The sequence below is a fragment of the Hemitrygon akajei genome, chromosome 1 (genome assembly GCF_048418815.1).
Source record: "Hemitrygon akajei chromosome 1, sHemAka1.3, whole genome shotgun sequence".
In the NCBI taxonomy this organism is placed as follows: domain Eukaryota; kingdom Metazoa; phylum Chordata; class Chondrichthyes; order Myliobatiformes; family Dasyatidae; genus Hemitrygon; species Hemitrygon akajei.
In genome coordinates, this window is record NC_133124.1 from 65,569,910 (window position 1) to 65,589,957 (window position 20,048).

Here is a 20,048-nt window from a genome sequence, read left to right on the forward strand (position 1 = left end):
GCATCATCCCAACCTGATTGACATCTGAGACCCCGTGAGTAAGGATAAAAGAGGGGTCTGGGGAACAACCCCTTTAGACGCATCAGGAGAAACGCTAGAAATCCCGTGACAGTGTTTAATAGCGACAGCCGGTGGGGGCTCGTGTGCGTCCCTTCCCTTGCCTGGGTTGGCGGGCTCACCATGGAAGAACGGCTTTAGCTAAAGGAGAGGCCACAAGTGAAAGGCCACGACAACGAGACTCCTGACGGATCAAAATCATAAAGGTTGGAAAACCCGTAGCGGTAACTGTTCCCATTCTATTCCTATTTCTCTCTCTCTCCAACAAAGTGCAACACAGCGACAACCAACAGACGGCAGCTTGTGGAACTGCAGTGAACTTTATATTTCCATCGGACAATTCATTATCCCCTAGACAACGATAGAGCTTATTTCTTATTGGTTATTATTATACCCGCACTTTTAGGTTTAGTATTGACGACGTATATTATCTGTATATTTGCATTGATATTATTTTTGTGTATTTTTACTAATAAATACTGTTAAAAATAGTATCATCAGACTTCAACGGACGTCTCTATCTTTGCTGGTAAGTGACCCAGTTACGGGGTTTGTAACATTGGATTTCCAGCATCTGCAGATTTTCTCCTTTGTTGTTACTGTAATAAATTTTGTTACACCTATTTCGATTAGAAGGTGGTTGGATTGGCAAAATGTTCTAATTACTCAATGCCACAATTGGCTCTGCTTGGGCAAAGGTAATCAAGAAACCTGTTAATTGGTAAGAAGAAATTGCCTGTTATTTTAAGAAATACATATATTTAAACTTTTTTGCTAAATTACTCATCAGTTGTTGGATGTGGAAACCCAGGCGATATTTCTCAGCTGTTTTTTCGTGGGTGGCATGACATTACAACCAGGGTGGGCACATTAAGACTGCAAGGTGAGTGGCAGGCAAACATTCGCTCAGACAATCTGGCTTAATATTTTACCATACACTTCAATTCATTGAGAGCTTCCCGTCTTCTGTAAAGAGTGATTTTAGCTATATCTCTACAACTAGATATTTAATCTAGAGGCGACTTCTTACCTTTATAAAAACGTCGCTGTAATAAATGGTATTCTTGAACCAAATTTACAGTGATATTTTAAGTTACCCGCTTTCATGTAAACTCAGATGACAATGGTTAATTATACTTATCGCAATATACGAAAAATGCCTACAAGTTGCTTCGTTTAAAAAAATTAACTGCTTGTGATTGCAAGTTGTCAATGTAAGGTCAGCGAGCTGTTGGTCTCTAGGAATGGTACAGCTCGAAGTAATATGAATCTTACAAATATAAAATTGCAGTTCAATGGATCGCATCTGGGTTTAACTACCTGAGAATACTGAATTAATATTTTATATTTGGCATGCGGCCCTACCTTTGACGTAGAGACAAGGGGCAGTATTGTGTGGTGCACAGCACACCATGTGGTACGGCTTTAATTTTTTGGGGGGACAGGGTTGAAAGGGCAAACGTGAGAGGTGGTGCTACCGCTCTGTTCGTAGGCCGCAGGGAAGTGTGCTGCTAACGCCATGGAGGAAATAGAAACGGAGGAAGACAAGCTTTTAAAAAGACACCGCAAAGAAAAGAAGGAATTGCAGGGTACGCGAAATCCAGCTGACGGGGGCCGGGGGCCGGGGGCCGAGGGGACAGTGTGCTCTGCGGAGCCTGCGCTTTCCAGCAGCGAGGTCGCGGGCACCGTGCTGCCTGCTTGCAGGGAGCAAGGCCTCCTGCTGGAACTCGATCATCTTCTTCTCCCTCCCGCCAGATTCCCTTCTCCTTCCGACTGTCTCCTCTCCCCACCCCACCCTACCCTACCACCGGCTCATCTCCTCCCCTAACCCCCCCCCCCCCACCATGGCTCCTCTCGTCTCCAAACTCGCCCTCCCTCTGTCACCCCACTCTCCCCTCCCACTGTCTCCTCTCCCACCCACCCCACTCTCCCCTCCCACCCACCCCACTCTCCCCTCCCACTGTCTCCTCTCCCACCCACTCCACTCCCACTGGCTCCACTTACCCCCCCCCCCCCCCACCACGATCCCTCCGGATAGCTCCTCTTCCCCACCCTCCCACTGGAAACTCTCTTACCCTGCTCCCACTCCATCCCATCCCACCCCCCTCACTCCCTCTCATCCTGCCGGCTTGTATCTCCTTGCACTAAAAAGTAGTAATTCAACAAATTATAAATCATATCAGTAATATTGTCTTAGTACATTCAGCTGCTTCATATCAAGTAATCCTAAATTTAAATTAGGCACAGTATTAGTGCTGCTAATATGTTTATTATGCTTGAAAGGATGTTGTAATTTCAATGAGGTTCCATTTTCTCTACTGTTGGCATAAAAACGTGATGCCAATCTAGTCTGCAGTTACATGTTGAGAGGATGTTTCAATCAGGGTTGGAGATGTACCCAAGTCTTGAAAACATCTAGGTTCTTTACATGTTCTACAATTTTCAGTGGGAAAAGCTCTTTTGGAGAAATAAAAAGTAGGAAGGCAAGAAAGTACAAATAACTGGTAGATTATATGTTGTTTCCCCAAAACCATATGTCGGGTATTGAGCCTTTGTTTTGATCTAAAATGGAATTTTTTTTTTAAAGTACTTTTTTGTATAAACCACTTTATTTCCAGTGAGAAAGTAAATCAGAATCCTTACTGAACAATGAAAAAATGGTTGTAATGGATTTTATTTTAAAAGCAATATTGCTGTCAATAAAGCAAGAATATTATAAGTTTTTTTTAAGAATGTACTTTATAACTTCAAGGATTTAGATGCAAATTTATCTAGAGATAAAGTAGTTTATTAGGATGATAAGCATAACGGCCAAGGGTAAAATTGTTCAAAGTTTGGGATAACCTTGAATCTCCTGTCTTTCAATTAGGATTGCATTTCTTATAAATTTGAATAAATCCTGAATAATGCTTCAGTAATTATTTCTGCTTGTGGTACTATACTACTATTGCTTATTTACCTGACGTAGTTTGGAAGGTTATGTTACTTAAGGATATTACTGAACAACTCTCAGGGTTTGAACTTAGTCTAATGATTTATTAGCTGAATAGTCAATTAAATTTACCTCCTTGTAGGCATGTCCTCCAATATATTATTCAATATATGTAGATGTTTTAAAAGGCTTTACATGTTAAAATGCTAAATATTATGTCTTCATTTTGAATTGCAGCTAAAATACAGGGAATGAAAAATGCCGTAGCTAAAAATGACAAGAGAAGAAGAAAACAGCTTGTAGAAGAAGTAGCAAAAATTGAGGCCGAGCTGGAACTAAGGCATGAAGAGGAACTAAAGCAACTCTCACTTGATAAGTCTAATACGGTGAGTAACTGGTTTTGTGTTTAGACTTTAAAGGTAAAAAATTGCCCCTTTTCAAATAAAACTATTAAAAGGGGTGAAGTATTGCAATATTTCTTTGGCTTTAATAAACTGTCATTTGATGCTAGAAAGCGATGTTAAAAATGTTCCTGTCATGTTTCACCAGTTTATCACTTTTGCAATTGCATGTACATTTGAGAATAAATGTATTTATATCACTTTAGTGCCAATATTTTATTGGATGCGGGCTAGAAACATAGAAAATAGGTGCAGGAGTAGGCCCTTCGAGACTGCACCGCCATTCAGTATGATCATGGCTGATCATCCAACTCAGAACCCTGTACCTGCTTTCTCTCCATACCCCCTGATCCCTTTAGCCACAAGGGCCATATCTAACTTCCTCTTAAATATAGTCAATGAACTGGCCTCAACTGTTTCCTGTGGCAGAGAATTCCACAGATTCACCACTTTCTGTGTGAAGAAGATTTTCCTCATCTCAGTCCTAAAAGGCTTCCCCTTTATCCTTAAACTGTGACCCCTCGTTCTGGACTTCCCCAACATCGGAAGCAATCTTCCTGCATCTAGCCTGTCCGATCCCTTTAGAATTTTATATGTTTCGATAAGATTCCCCCTCAATCTTCTAAATTCCAGTGAGTATAAGCCTAGTCGATCCAGTCTTTCTTCATATGAAAGTCCTGCCATCCCAGGAATCAATCTGGTGAACCTTCTCTGTACTCCCTCTATGGCAAGAATGTCTTTCTTCAGATTAGGGGACCAAAACTGCACACAATATTTTAGGTGCGGTCTCACCAAGGCCTTGTACGTATTCTAGGTGCGGTCTCACCAAGGCCTTGTACATATTCTAGGTGCGGTCTCACCAAGGCCTTGTATAAGTGCTGACCTCACAGTCAGTTCGTGTTGGCAGGAACATCTCTGACTCCATCACATTGAGCATTGGATCCCCATAAGGCTGTGTGCTCAGCCCATTGCTGTTTACACTGCTAACACATGACTGTGCAGCCAGATTCAAGGAGAATCTGATCATTAAATTTGTTGATGATACCACAGTGGTGGGGCTCATCAGCAAAAATGATGAAACAATGTACAGGGAGGAGGTCAAACACCTAGAGAGCTGGTGCAGTGACAACAACTTGATGCTTAATGTCACCAAAACCAAGGAGATGATCATCGATTTCAGACGGTCTCAGCCAGAGCACACACCCCTCAGCATCAGCAGCTGCACAGTGGAGAGAGTGGAAAATATCAAATTCCTTGGGGTGCAGATCTTGGACAATCTCACCTGGTCCAGGAACACTACTGGGATTGTGAAACAGGCCCAGCAGAGATTGCACTTTCTGAGGAAACTTAAACAAGCATCACACTCCACTAACATCTTAACTACATTCTACAGAGGCGTGGTTGAGAGTGTGCTGACCTTTTGCATCACAACCTGGTACTCCAGCTGCAGTACTGCCGACAAAAAAGCCTTGCAGAGGGTGGTTAGGGGAACAGAGAAGGTTATTGGGGTCTCCCTACCTTCTGTCCAAGACCTCTTTCAGAGTCGGTGCCTCCAGAAGACATGGTACATCATTAAAGACCCCTCACACCCTCTCCATGAACTGTTTGTTCTTCTGCCATCAGACAAATGTTACAGGAGCATCAAAACAAAAACCACAAGGCTACTAAACAGCTTCCTCCCACAGGCAGTCAGACTGCTAAACAGCTGCTCAACCTGACTGCTTTGGACACTTTTAACTTGCACTGGACACTTATAACTTGATTTTAACTGACATGTGACTGTTCTGTTTTACTATTTATTGTTGTGTTTATTATTTAGTGTTGCATTTGTTATGTTATGATTGCACTGCCCCTGGGAAACGCTGTCTCATTCTGCCCTGCAGAGCTGATGTACAGTTAGAATGACAATAAGGTTTTTGAATCTTGAATCTCAAAACTGAAATGTTACCATGGAAGCCTGCTGAACAATTGGAGGAACATTGTAGTGACTTCAGTGTAATCAGAAAAAAAGCCTATTGTTAAACTTTCACATTTAGAGAGTTGATGATAGAGAATAATTGTGAAGAACAAACTATTTTTGATTAAAATAGTTAATGTCGGTCACCAGCCAAGTCATTTTTAAGGTCGGTGACTAGTGGAGTGCCGCAGGGATCTGTCCTGGGACCCCTGCTATTTGTGATTTTTATAAATGACCTGGATGTAGAGGCGGAAGTATGGGTGAGTAGGTTTGCAGATGACACGAAGATTGGAGGAGTTGTGGATGGAGCTGTAGGTTGTCGAAGGTTATAAGAGGATATAGACAGGCTGCAGAGTTGGGCAGAAAAATGGCAGATTGAATTCAATCCAGACAAGTGTAAGGTGATACATTTTGGAAGGACAAACCAGAAGACTGAATACAGGATTAATGGTCAGTTACTTAAGAGTGTGGATGAACAAAGGGACCTTGGGGTTCAAATCCATACATCCCTCAAGGTCGCTGCACAGGTTGATAGGGTAGTTAAGAAGGCCTATGGAATGCTAGGCTTCATTAACGGGGGATAGAGTTCAAGAGTAGAGAGGTCATGTTGCAACTCTACAAATCTCTGGTGAGACCGCACTTAGAGTATTGTGTTCAATTCTGGTCACCTCATTATAGGAAGGATGTGGAAGCTATGGAGAGGGTGCAGAGGAGATTTACCAGGATGTTGCCTGGTTTGGAGAACAAGTCATATGAAGCAAGGTTAGCAGAGCTGGGACTTTTCTCTTTGGAGTGTAGAAGAATGAGAGGGGACTTGATAGAGGTCTACAAGATTATGAGTGGCGTAGATAGGGTGGATAGTCAGTACCTGTTTCCCAGGGCACCAATAGCTAACAACAGCGGGCATATGTACAAAATTAAGGGAGGGAAGTTTAGGGGAGACATCGGGGGTAAGTTTTTTACACAGAGTTGTGAGTGCCTGGAATGACTTGCCAGGGATGGTGGTGGAGGCTAAAACATTAGGGGTATTTAAGAGCCTCTTGGACAGGCATATGGATGAAAGAAAAATGGAGGGTTATGGGGTAGTATGGGTTTGGTACTTTTTTAAAGGACTATATGGGTCAGCACAACATGGAGGGCTGAAGGGCCTGTACTGTGCTGTAGTGTTCTATGGTTACTTAAGGTGAAATATAGATTGTTAAATATACTTTTGTAGCGGTGTGCTACACGCAGCGCTGAAATAACGACACGGAGTCGGTGAGCTGCAGTTGCAAAAAGAGATTTATTCAAACTTCACGGCCTCGCTTTAAAGCCTTCCTGATCCCGCCCTCCTAGGGCGGGAATGCTGTAGGGGGGGTGTATTCACAGTCCCGTCCCCTTGCTGGTGAAGCAGGCTTAGCGCCCTCTTTGGGACCAGCCTCAATGCCGGCGCGTGCCACTTTGTGAGCCGGTTCGAGTGCGCTGGGAAGTGGGTTGCCACATAACCCCCGCCCCCCCCAGAACAGGTGATACACCCCCCAATGTCCACAGTCTGGGTCGGACTCTGTTTGGGAGGTCTGCTTCTGCGCTGCGGTGCCAGAATCTCGACCGGCTGCGCCAAGTCCACATGGGCTGGTTTGAGTCGGTCCACCGTGAAAACTTCCTCTTTCTCCCCAATGTCCAGCACGAATGTGGACCCGTTGTTTCTGATCACCGTAAACGGCCCCTCGTAGGGCCACTGTAGCGGTGCCCGATGTCCGCCCCGTCGTACAAAGACGAACTTACAGTTTTGCAGGTCTTTGGGTACGCAGGTCTGGTTCTGCCCATGCTGTGAAGTGGGTATGGGGGCCAGGTTACCAAGCCTCTCGCGTAGTCTGCCCAGGACTGCTGCGGGTTCTTCCTCTTGCCCCCTTGGGGATGGTATGAGCTCTCCTGGGACGACCAGGGGTGCGCCGTACACCAACTCGGCCGACGAGGCGTGTAGATCTTCTTTGGGCGCCGTGCGGGTTCCGAGCAGGACCCAGGGAAGCTCGTCCACCCAGTTAGGCCCTTTGAGGCGGGCCATGAGAGCTGACTTCAGGTGACGGTGGAAACACTCCACCAGTCCGTTCGACTGTGGGTGGTAGGCAGTGGTGTGGTGCAGCTGAGTCCCCAACAGGCTGGCCACAGCTGACCACAGGCTGGAGGTGAACTGGGCGCCTCTGTCGGAGGTAATGTGGGCCGGTACACCAAAGCGAGATACCCAGGTGGCAATCAGTGCCCGGGCGCAAGATTCAGAGGTGGTGTCGGTGAGCGGGACCACCTCTGGCCATCTTGTGAACCGGTCCACGATAGTCAGGAGGTGCCGCGCTCCTCACGACACTGGCAGGGGGCCCACGATATCCACGTGAATGTGGTCGAAATGCCGGTAGGTGGGGAGGAACTGCTGCGGCAGAGCTTTGGTGTGCTACTGCACCGCACCACTGTTTGGCAGTGCATGCATGTTTTGGCCCATTCACTGACTTGCTTGCGGAGTCCGTGCCAAACGAACCTGTTGGCGACCATCCGGACGGTTGTCCTGATGGAGGGGTGTGCTAAGTTGTGAAAGGAGTTGAAAACGCGCCGCCGCCAGGCTGCCGGAACGACGGGGCAGGGTTGGCCGGTGGTGACGTCACAGAGTAGGGTCCTCTCACCTGGGCCTACGGGGAGGTCCTGGAACTGCAAACCGGAGACTGCAGTCCTGTAGCTAGGGATCTCCTCGTCTGCCTGCTGTGCTTCTGCCAGTGCTTCATAGTCTACCCCCGGGACAGGGCTTGGACGTTAGGGCGGGAGAGTGCATCCGCCACGACATTGTCCTTTCCCGAGATATGCCGGACATCCGTCGTGTATTCGGAGATGTAGGACAGATGTCGCTGCTGGCGGGACAACCAGGGGTCGGATGCTTTTGTGAACGCAAAGGTAAGAGATTTGTGGTCCGTGAACGCGGTGAAAGGCCTACCTTCTAAGAAGTACCTGAAATGCCAGATTGCCAGGTATAGCGCCAACAGTTCCCGGTCGAAAGCACTGTATTTGAGCTCGGGTGGTCGCAGGTGTTTGCTGAAAAACGCCAGGAGTTGCCAGCGACCCTCGATGAGTTGTTCCAGCACCCCACCGACTGCCGTGTTAGATGCGTCCATTGTGAGGGCGGTAGGGACGTCCGTTCTGGGGTGAACTAGCATCGTGGCGTTTGCCAAGGCTTCTTTGGTTTTAATGAAAGCGGCGGTGGACTCCTCGTCCCAAGTAATGTCCTTGCCCTTACCTGACATCAGGGCGAACAGCATGATTCGGGCAGCTGAAGGGAAGAAGCTGTGGTAGAAATTCACCATACCCACGAATTCCTGAAGGCCTTTGATTGTGTTGGGCCGGGGGAAATGGCGGACCACGTCTACCTTAGCGGGCAGAGGGGTTGCCCGTCTTTAGTAATCCTGTGGCCCAGGAAGTCGATGGTGTCGAGCCCGAACTGGCATTTGGCTGGGTTGATTGTCAGGCCGTATTCACTCAGTTGGGCGTAGAGTTGATGGAGGTGGGACGGATGCTCCTGACAACTGCTGCTGGCTATGAGGATGTCGTCCAAATAGATGAAAGCGAAGTCCAGGTCGCGTCCCACTGCGTCCATTAACCGCTGAAACGTCTGTGCGGCATTCTTTAGGCCGAACGGCATGCGGAGGAACTTGAAAAGGCCGAAAGGGGTGATGAGTGCCGTTTTGGGGACGTCGTCCGGATGCATCGGGATTTGATGGTATCCCCGGACGAGGTCTACCTTGGAGAAGATCCGTGCGCCGTACAGGTTTGCTGCAAAGTCCTGAATGTGCAGCACAGGGTAGCGGTCCGGTGTTGTAGCCTTGTTCAGCCTGGTCTCCAACCCCCTGTTGCTTTGGGCACCATGTGCAGGGGGGAGGCCCATGGGCTGTCGGACCGCCGTATGATCCCCAATTCCTCCATCCGCTTGAGCTCCTCCTTCACCAGTCGGAGCTTGTCCGGGGGAAGCCTTCGAGCACGGGCGCGGAGGGGTGGTCCTTGTGTCGGGATGTGGTGCTGTACGCCATGTCTGGGCATGGCTGCCGTGAACTGCACCCATCCTGGTGGATGGGTGGGAAATCCACCAGGACTCTGGTGAAGTCATTGTCGGACAGCATGATGGAGTCTAGGTGTGGGGCCGGCAACTGGGCTTCACCCAGGGAGAACGTTTGAAAAGTCTTGGGGTGGACCAGTCTCTTCCTTGGCAGGTCGACCAGTAGGCTGTGAGCTCGCAAAAAATCCGCTCCCAGGAGCGGTTGGGCTACGGCGGCCAGTGTGAAGTCCCACGTGAACTGGCTGGAGCCGAACTGTAGCCGCACCGTATGGGTGCCATAGGTTCTTACTGTGCTGCCGTTCGCGGCCCTCAGGGTGGGACCCGGTGCTCTGTTGCGGGTGTCGTAACTCGTCGGAGGTAAGACGCTGATCTCGGCTCCGGTGTCGACCAAAAAGCGGCGTCCCGACCGCTTGTCCCAGACATACAGGAGGCTATCCCGATGGCCAGCCGCCGTAGCCATCAGTGGCCGCTGGCCCTGGCATTTCCCGGGAACTTGCAGGGCGGGCTACAGCGGCGGGCTTCTGCGCCCCACCGCTGGTGGTAGAAGCACCATTGTTTGTTGGCCTCCTTACCCCTGCCTCTGGGGTTAGCGGGCTCTGCGGCCGGGCCTGGTCTGGTTCGCTGCTGGGAGGGTGGCCTGGTGATCTGTGCAACGGACGCCCCACTCTCCTTCTTGGCTTACCACAGCATGTCCACCCGGGCCGCCACCTTCCGGGGGTCGCTGAAATCCACGTCGGACAGCAGCAGGCGTATGTCCTCGGGCATCTGCTCCAGTAATGCCTGCTCAAACATGAGGCAGGACTTGTGACCTCCAGCCAGGGACAGCATCTCGTTCATCAAAGCCGACGATGGCCTGTCCCCCAAACCATCCAGCTGCAGTAAGCGGGCAGCTCGCTCGCGCCGTGAGAGTCCGAAAGTCCTTATGAGCAAGGCTTTGAATTCTGTGTATTTGCCGTCCGCTGGGGGTGACTGTATGAACTCCTCAACCTGGGCGGCTGTCTCCTGGTCGAGGGAGCTCACCACGTAGTAGTAATGTGTGGCATCCGAGGTTATCTGCCGAATGTGGAATTGGGCTTCTGCTTGCTGGAACCATAGGTGAGGTTGCAGCGTCCAGAAGCTTGGCAGTTTTAATGAAACTGCATGAACAGATGCGGCGTCGTTCATCTTTGGCACAAATATCGTTTGGGCCGTCAGGGTCACCAATTGTAGCGGTGTGCTACACACAGCGCTGAAATAACGACACGGAGTCGGTGAGCTGCAGTTGCAAAAAGAGGTTTATTCAAACTTTGCGGCCTCGCTTTAAAGCCTTCCTGATCCCGCCCTCCCCGGACAGGAATGCTGTAGGGGGCGCATATTCACAGTCCCGTCCCGCGCGCGGGCTTTTCCCCTTGCCGGTGAAGCAGGCTTGGCGCCTTCTTTGGGACCAGCCTCAATGCCGGCGCGCGCCACTTTGTGAGCCGGTTCGAGCGCGCTGAGAAGTGGGTCGCCACATTTTGTTGTTACTTTCATCCGACAGCATGGCTGCTTTTTTTTTGCAGCACGCCTACTTTGTTTAAAGCCATAAAGCATTTATTGCAGCAATTTCATTTGTAACATGGCCTTTGGGCTTACAGTTTGGAATTAAATCAATGTAAATGCCTTAAAGTTTCTGTTAACTTGATATCTGTAGATGTTGTACATGAGGATCCCTGCAGCGTCTGGTGACCTTGAGATCTTGTCTGAGGCCGACGTCAGAACATCTTTCAGAGGGTGAACCCTCGCAAGGTGACAAGCCCCGTTGATGTACTTGGTAGGGCTCTGAAAACCTGTGCCAACCAAATAGTGGGTACGTTCAAAGACATTTCAATCTCTCATTGCTACAGTTAGAAATTCCCACCTACTGCAAAAGTGCAACTACCGTACCAGTGTCCATGAAGAGCAGGGTAAGCTGCCTTAACGACCATCATCCAGTAGCGCTCACATCTATGGTGATGAAGTACGTTGCGAGGTTGGTTATGGCTGAAATCAACTCCTGCCTAAGCAAGGACCTGGACCCACTGCAATTTGGCCTATCGCCACAATAGGTCTACAGCAGATGCGATCTTAATGTCTCTTCGCCTGGATCACCTGGACAATACTAATACTTGCATCAGCTGCACATTAATGTCTACAGCTCAGTGTTTTAACACAATCATTCCTACAGTTCTGATCAAAAGTTTCCAAAACCTGGGCCTCCGTATCTACCTACCTCTTCAACTGGATCCTTGGCTGCCTCATCAGAAAACCACAAGCTATGCAAATCAGAAATAACATTTCCATCTCGCTGATCATCAACATTGGCGCACCTCAAGGATGTGTGCTTAGCCCACTGCTCTACTCTGTCTACACTCATGACGTGTGTGGCTAGGCACAGCTCAAATGCCATCTATAAATTTGTTGATGACACGACAATTGTTAGCAGAATTTCAGATGGTGAAGAGAAGGCACACAGGAGTGAGATAGATCAGCTAGTTGAGTGGTGTCACAGTAGCAACCTCGCACTCAACATCAGTAAGACCAAAGAATTGATTGTAGACTTCAGAAAGTGTAAGACAAGGGAATATGCTCCAGTCCTCATCGAGAGATCAGCAGTGGAAAGGGTGTGCAATATCTATGATGATGAAGTACTTTGTAAAGTTGGTTATGGCTGAAATCAACTCCTGCCTAAGCAAGGACCTGGACCCACTGCAATTTGGCAGTGGAAATGGTAGTTCCTGGGTGTCAGCATCTCTGAGAATCTATCCTGTGCCCACCATATCAATGCAGTTACAAAGAAGGCATAACAGCAGTTATATTTCATTAAGAGTTTGAGGAGATTTGGTATGTCACCAAAGACAGTCATAAATTTCTACAAATTTTTTTTTCCTTTTTCAATTTTTTTATTAGTATTAATAATATTATGAACAAAATACAATTAATATATTAATAAAGGGATTACAAACATAATTTCTACAAATTTAAGGCTGATTTAAACTTACGTGTATGGGCTACTCCGCAGCCTACGCCGTAACCCTGATTTTCACTTCTGCTTAGGCTCTACGCTGTAGAAAGCATGCTACACCAAAATGCTAGTTGGTGGTGGGGTTTCTATGTCACTGTGTTGAATTTCTTCGTGAGAGACATGGACGAGGAAATGCATTTCAAACATTTTCGCATGTTGGCAGGTAGATTTGATGATTTGCTTCATCTATTTTGCATCAGTATACACACAGCCTACAGACATGGTGGAGAAGAAGCAACCGGAAATGCGATGCTACCAAGCAGACCAATCACAGTTGTTGTAGTCTGTGTCACTGTGACGTGTGAGTAACTTTTCTGGAGAGGTGCATGTCACCCTACGGTGTAGGGTACGCGGTACCTACAGCGTAGATGCGATGCACAAGTATAAATCAGCCTTTACTATGGAGAGCATTCTAATTGGCTGCATCGCTGTTTGGTCTGGTGGGGGGCACTGCACGGGATTGAAATAAGCTGCCGAAAGTTGTAAACTCAATCAGCTCCATCATGGGCACTGGCCTCCCCAGCATCTGGGACATTTTCAAAGACTAATGTCTCAAAAAGACGGTATCCATCATTAAGGACACCCTTCACACAGGACACGCCCTCTTCTCATTGATACCATCAGGGAGGAGGTACAGGAAGCTGAAGGCACACACTCAATGATTCGGGAATAGTTCTTATCCTCTACCATTAGATTTCTGAACGGAGATTGAATCCATGAACACTACCTCCCTATTTTTTTTTCTCTTTTTGCACTACTTATTTAATTTTTAAAAATATATTTTTTACTATAATTTACAATAATAATGTTCTTATTACATAGTGTTGCTGCATAGCAACAAACTTCACAACATATGCCAGTGATATTAAAACCTAATTCTGATTCTATTTTATTTCCCTTCAGGTCGAATCTGGAATTGCAAATTTGGAATTGGAAATAAATAATGAGAAAGAAGTTAAACATCTTCGGCTATCCAAAGCACAGAAGAGAAGGGTATGTAGTTTATTTTTAAATGCAGATATACAATTAAAAATTGTGTTTCACCTTTTTTAATGCTTTAAATTATTTGCCTTGTTTATTAATTGAAAATACATTTGAATAATTTGAAAGATGCACTTCCAATGAGACCTGTTATTCCCAACGGAATCTACAGTGATCCATTTCATTGCTAAATCTGTTGAGCTGGTACAGGGAAGATTGACAGACCCTAAAAGATCCATGCTCATAGCAATCACAAACAAACCGTATAAAAAGGCTGATATGGAATGTGTGAGGTGACTTGCCTACAGTGAAGTAGAAATTATTATTGAGCAGAAATCATGGCCTGATGCTTTGAGGTGCATAAAATTAAAAGGCTACAAGCAATAAAAGAGAAAGGAAAAACTGGCTGAGGAAAATATTTTGACAAGTGGAGTACAAATCTGGTAGATCAATACATTAGCATCAGAATGGGGATCCTTTAATTTGTGTCTTATGGGGGACTTTGGTGCAACGTGCTGATTATTTGTCAATGATTCTTCAGTAATGGTTATTAATTCTTAAATTTCTATCAATGAATGAATACCCGTGTCCTTGGGAAACTGTCTGAGTCCAGAAAAATGTGAAGCACACTGAGGTATAGTAAATAGCATACAAAAGTGTGCAGTCTGATTTTTCTAATGAAATTAATTTCAAGTGGTTAGTTTGATATAAAATTGATATAATTACAGTTATCTACAATTGTGTGTTATAAATGGGCACTAATCTATACAGTTCACTTTACAATAGATAATTTAACGTTGAATACTTTAATAGAATACATACTTTACATAAATAGTATCTTCTAAATTGATTTTAATTGCATTTTGTGTTATAAAGTTAACTTTCAACTATAAAAATATATTTTCAATGCCGCTATAAGGAGAAAAAAGCTGCTCAGGAGAAAGAAAGAGAAGAGAGGATAGCTGAAGCTGAAGTTGAGAACTTGAAAGGAGCCCGGTATCTTGAAAATCAGAAACTTGCTGAGATTCTTGCTTCAAGGAAATTGCAAATCAAGCAGATCCCATCTGATGGTCACTGCATGTACAAAGCTATTGAAGACCAACTCAGAAACCAGAATAGTCTGTTAACACTTATGGAGCTAAGGTCACTGGCAGCTGAATACATGAGAAGTCATATGGATGACTTTCTACCTTTTCTAACCAACTCTAATACAGGCGACATGTATACACCTGGTAAGTTTTTAAATGATGCTACAGAGGCATACAATTACCGATTCTGTTAAAAATTAAACCCAGAGTTATGGTTTGTGCCTTTATATGAAGAAGCCTTATGTCTGAAATGAGTTTGTGCTGCTCTAACGTTTTTGCTATAGATGGTGGTGTACTATTTACTCTGTTCTTACATGGCCAGTTGAGAGAGTAGCGAAATTTCACTGTTTACCTGCATTTAAAGTTGATCAGAGTAACTCGGAGTGGCGTGATCAGTCTCTGACATTAATGCTAATGACACTCACTCACACTGGCCTGTTCTGCCATTCTGCAAAACAGTGATTTTTTTTTTGTCTCTCAGCAATTTTCATGCTAAATCTTCATAATCTCCTGATAATTTTTGGAGGCAATCAGTCTCTAGATATGTTAAGTCCTTTGTAAATAAATTTATTCTCTCTTCAGTGTTGGAGTAGGCTGCCTCTTAACTGGATACTATTCTCTCTCGGGGATATAGTCCTACAACAGTTCCATTGCAGGTAGTGCAGCTATTTAATTGTTTTAGTATCCCAGTTTATTTTTGAATTTTGTTGTGTGTGTGGAGTTTGCGTATTTACTCTGTGGTTGTGTGGGTTTCCTCAGGCTGTCCAGTCTCTTCCCATGTCATAATAATATGCTGGTTGAACAGTACAGCACAGGAACAGGTCTATGGCCCATAATGTCTCTGCTAACCATGGTGCCAAATTAATCCCTATTCATGTCCCTGCCTAAATGTCTCTTAATGGTGCCATCTTATCTGTTTCCACTCCTTCCCAGGGTGGCACATTTCAGACCATCTATCTGTGTGTGTGGGGTGGGAGGAGGAACTTGCATTGCAAATCTCCTTTAAATATTCCTCCCCCCACCCCCAAACTTTATTCTCAAGGTTTTGACATTTCCTCTCTGAGAAAAAGGACTCTTGACTATCTATCCAATCTAAGCCTGGTATAATTTTTATATGGTTCTGTTTGGTTATCAACTCTCTCTTCTCCCCCCCCCTCCCCCCCAGGTCCAGCAATTGAGAGAAGCAATCCAAATTTGTCCAACCTCTTCGATAGCTAGTGCTCTACAATCCTAGCAACATCCAGGTGAATCTCTTCTGCACTCTTTCAAAAATATCTACATTCTTTTTGTACAGTTGCAGCCAGAACTGCTTACAGTACTCTAAATGTGGCTTAACTGAAGTTTTATACAGTTGCAACAAGACTTCCTGACTTTTATAGTCAGTGCCCTGATGGATAAAGGCAAGTATGTCATTTACCATCTTTACCACCCTATCTACCTGTATCACCACTTTCAGGGAGTTATAGACTTGTAACCGAAAATCCCTTTTTATACTAATGTACCTCAGAGTCCTGCCATATCCTGTATACTTTCCTCATTAATGTGATCTCCCAAAACGCAAGTCCTCACTCTTGTCTGGAAAAACACTATCTGCCATTCCTTTGCCCATATTTTCAGCAGTTTCACATTTTGGTGTATACTTTGATAACTTTCCTCACTATCCATGTCTCTGCAGTGTTTTTGCAATACACACACACAAAAGTGCTGGAGGAACTCAGCAGATCAGGCATGATCGATGGAGAGAAATAAATCCTCCATAGCCGCAGACAAGGCTGGTGCTGTCATAGTCTGGCAGACTGATCTTTACCTTGCTGAGGCCAGATGCCTGCTTTTGCTTCTTAAATAGGACTCCATTAAAAAGGATCAGGCAATTGCCTCCTGCACCATCACCAACGTCATGGACTCTGGAGATCTTCCACCTACTGTCACCAAGCTCATTGTTCCCATACCCTGCACTGCTTGCTTCTGTTCCCTACTAAGATCCACAAACCTAACTGTCCTCGCAGTCCCATTGATTCTGCCTGCTCCTGCTCTGCTGAAATCACATCTGCATACTTTGACTCCATTTTGTCTCCCTTAGTGCAATTGCTTCCTACCTATGTCTGTGATGTTTCAAATGCTTTCCATTACTTCACTTACTTTCAGTTTACTGGCCTGATCGACTTATTTTCTTTATGAACGTGTAGTCCCTATATGCTTCCATCTCATTAGGAAGGCTCCTCCCAATTTTCCAAACTACAAGTGTAGCCACAGGCACTTGCATGGACCCCAGCTATTCCTAGCTTTTTGTTGGCCACCTGGAATAGTCCATGTTCCACACTGGTAATTTTCCCAACTCTTTCTCCGCAACATTAACAAATGCATCAGTGCCGCTTCCTGCACCTATGCCGAGCTTGTCGACTTTATCAACTTTGTCTCTAACTTGCATCCTGCCCTCAAGTGTGCTTGGTTCATTTCCGACACTTCTATCCTCTTTCTCAATTGTTCTCTGTCCATTTCCGGAGACAGACTATCTACTGACATCTTCTAGAAACCCACTGATTCTCAGTAATCCTGACTTTACCTCATCCCACCTTGGCACCTGCAAAAATGGTATTCCCTTTTCTCAATTCGTCCGTCTCTACTGCATCTGTTCTCAGGATGAGGAAATCCATTCTAGAACATCTTTATGGCCTCTGTTTTAAGAACATGTTGCCCTTCCTTCACCGTCAATGATACCCTCACCCGCATCTCCTCCATTTCCTGGACATCTGCCTTCATCCCATCCTCCTGCGATTATAACACGGCTAGAATTCCTCTTGTCCTTATCTACCACCCCACAAACCTCCATATTCAGCACATCATTCTTTGCAACTTCTGCCATCTTCAATAGGATCCTGTCACTAGGCAGAACCTTCCCTTCTCTTCCCCTCCCACACTTCTCTTCCCCTCCCACACTTCTCTTCCCCTCCCACACTTCTCCACTCTCCATAGGGATCGTTCTCTATGTGAATCTTTTGTCCACTCATCCTTCCCTCTGATCTCCTTCCTGGCACTTATCACTGTCCTTGCACCACCTCCCTCACCATCATTTAAGGCCCCAAATTATCCTTCTGGATGAGGCCGTGCTTTACCTACAAGTATGTTGGGGTTATCTATTGAATCCAGTGCTCCTATTGCAGCCTTTTCTATATCGATGAGACCCGGTGCAGATTGGAGGATTGACGTACTGAGCACCATTGCTTTGTCCTCTGCAAAAGGCATGATCGCTTCACAGCCACCCATTTCAATACGACTTCCCATTCCCATACTGACATGTTCACAGTCTCTTCAGCTGCCACAATGAGGTCAAACTCAGGTTGGAGGAGCACGAACATTGATTTCTTTCACTATTAATTACTCCCCCTACTCTTTTATCCCTTCCCCCTTCCATTCCCAATTCTGGTTTCTCACTCACCCCTTCTCTTCTCCCCTGCCCTCAGGACCTGCCCATCACCTCCCTCTGGTTTCCCTCCTCCTTCCCTCGTTCCACCGTCCACTGTCCTTTCCTGTTATATTCCTTCTTCAACCCTTTACCTTTTCCACTTATCACCTTGCAGTTTCTCACATTGTCTTCCCTCCTCCACCCACAACCTTCCCCCTCATCTTGTCTCCTCTATTATCTGCTGTCTTGTACTCTCCCGCCACCTTATTCTGCCCTTTGTCCCTTTTTCCAGGCCTGATGAAGCACCATAGTCCAGAATAGATGCTGCCCTGTTCCTCCAGCATTTTATATGTGTTGCTTAAATTTCCATTATCTGCCGTCTTTCTTGTGTCTGCAAATTTTGTATTGTGTGCAGACTTGCTAATCATTAGTCCTCCTTTACTTTTGTACAAATTTCACCCAACTCAATCAGATTTATAAAACACAATCTCCCATGCATAAAGTTATTTCTGAACATTGCTAAAAAGTTCATTCTTTCCTAGACGTGAGTAGATCCTACCTTTAAGAAAGGTTAGTAAGTAAATTTTTCCTAGGATTGTAGGATTAGGGATGTTAATGTGGAATTGTAATGTATATTTTGGGGTGGGATTGCTTGAGAAATGGTATAGATGTGGTGGGGTAATTGGCTTCTGTGGCATAAGGACAGAGGAAGTAAAGCAAATCGATCTTTCAATGAAGTTACTCCTCATTCTTGTTTTCCAGTATAGGCCACTTCTGTGTGATATTTCTCCAGTGCAAACTTTTTTTCCAGGATAAATGTTCTTCCCCGGCGTCACCAGTGAATCTAAACTACACACATGTATTTTCCATTGAGCAAGGTGTGGGCCCACCAAAGCCCTGTAATTTTAGCAAGGTCATCTTACCCTCTGCTTTCTGTTCTCTTAATGTTAACTATGCATTTAATGAATTGACACAGTAAGATCCCGCTGAACACCACTACTTCAGCATTTCTCACTACCTCTGTTCTTTCCTTGAATGTGAATTTTTCATGTTTTTTTCTACTTAATGTCTCAAGCTCTTCTCATCTTGTTACGTTTTCTCACTGTATGTTGTGTAGTTGGTGAATTAGCAGACTTACTTAACATTCCATCCTTCCACCTAAACCATCAAATAAATAATGGCTAAGTTCTGAACCTGTTGTACAGGTTTTCCCCACTATCTGAAGGTAGAACGTTCCTATGAAACCATTTGTAAGCCAAAATGTTGTAAAGCGAAGAAGCAGTTACCATTAATTTATATGGGAAAAATTTTTGAGCGTTCCCAGACCCAAAAAATAACCTACCAAATCATACCAAATAACACATAAAACCTAAAATAACATGAACATATAGTAAAAGCAGGAATGATATGATAAATATACAGTATATATAAAGTAGAAATATTGTATGTACGGTGTAGTTTGACTTATCAGAATCGGGGAAGACAACGAGCCAAAATCGATTTGGAGAAAAAAATCACGTACACGCATGCGCACACAACTGCCCGCACAAGGCTTCATGGTCATGGTAGATCTTCTCGTGGTAAACACACATATAAAGCGGGCGTCTTTTTTTCGTAAAAGCGGAAATCCTTTTTGGTTAGTGAAAACAGGTACTAATGTAGGTCTTTCGTAACAGAGAGCTGTCATAAAGTGAATGTTTGAAAAACGGGGGCCACCTGTATCCCATTAGTCATCTGTCAATCTGGAGGAAATGTTCCAACTGTTTAGTCCTTGTAATGACCTAATAAGGTTACAATAATACATTAATGCCAACTATGGGAGATCCAGTTCTATACTAACGTTTTATATGATCAAATGCTTTTGGAAAATCTTGGTTTGCTTTTTCTTTTAAAATTTGAATGTCGGAAGTGTTCACAAAACTTCAAGATTTGACAGCTGATTCAGCCCGAATTAACCGGCTGTAAACATAGCTCTTTGGGTAACGATTGATCACGCCCTGAAACTTGTTGGGATTTACAGCCTGTATTATTCCATGTTATGTTTCATATTTCTTGTGCTGCTCAGGGCTTTGTTAATCATTTGGAAAGGCTTTGCTGAGGAAGTTATTATTTGAGGAACTCATTTAAGCAGGTTTACTGTG

General features: G+C 45.2%; 1 protein-coding gene across 1 annotated transcript in view; it reads left to right on the top strand.

Moving 5' to 3' along the window:
- Positions 1-1,475: 1,475 nt before the first annotated feature.
- Positions 1,476-20,048, top strand: part of otud6b (OTU deubiquitinase 6B) — a 31,265-nt gene continuing 12,692 nt past the window's right edge. The window contains exons 1-4 of the mRNA XM_073044580.1: positions 1,476-1,646; positions 3,227-3,375; positions 13,339-13,428; positions 14,336-14,648. Of these exons, the coding sequence (XP_072900681.1) occupies positions 1,577-1,646; positions 3,227-3,375; positions 13,339-13,428; positions 14,336-14,648 (622 nt within the window). The 5' untranslated portion in view covers positions 1,476-1,576. The remainder of the gene's footprint in view (positions 1,647-3,226; positions 3,376-13,338; positions 13,429-14,335; positions 14,649-20,048) is intronic.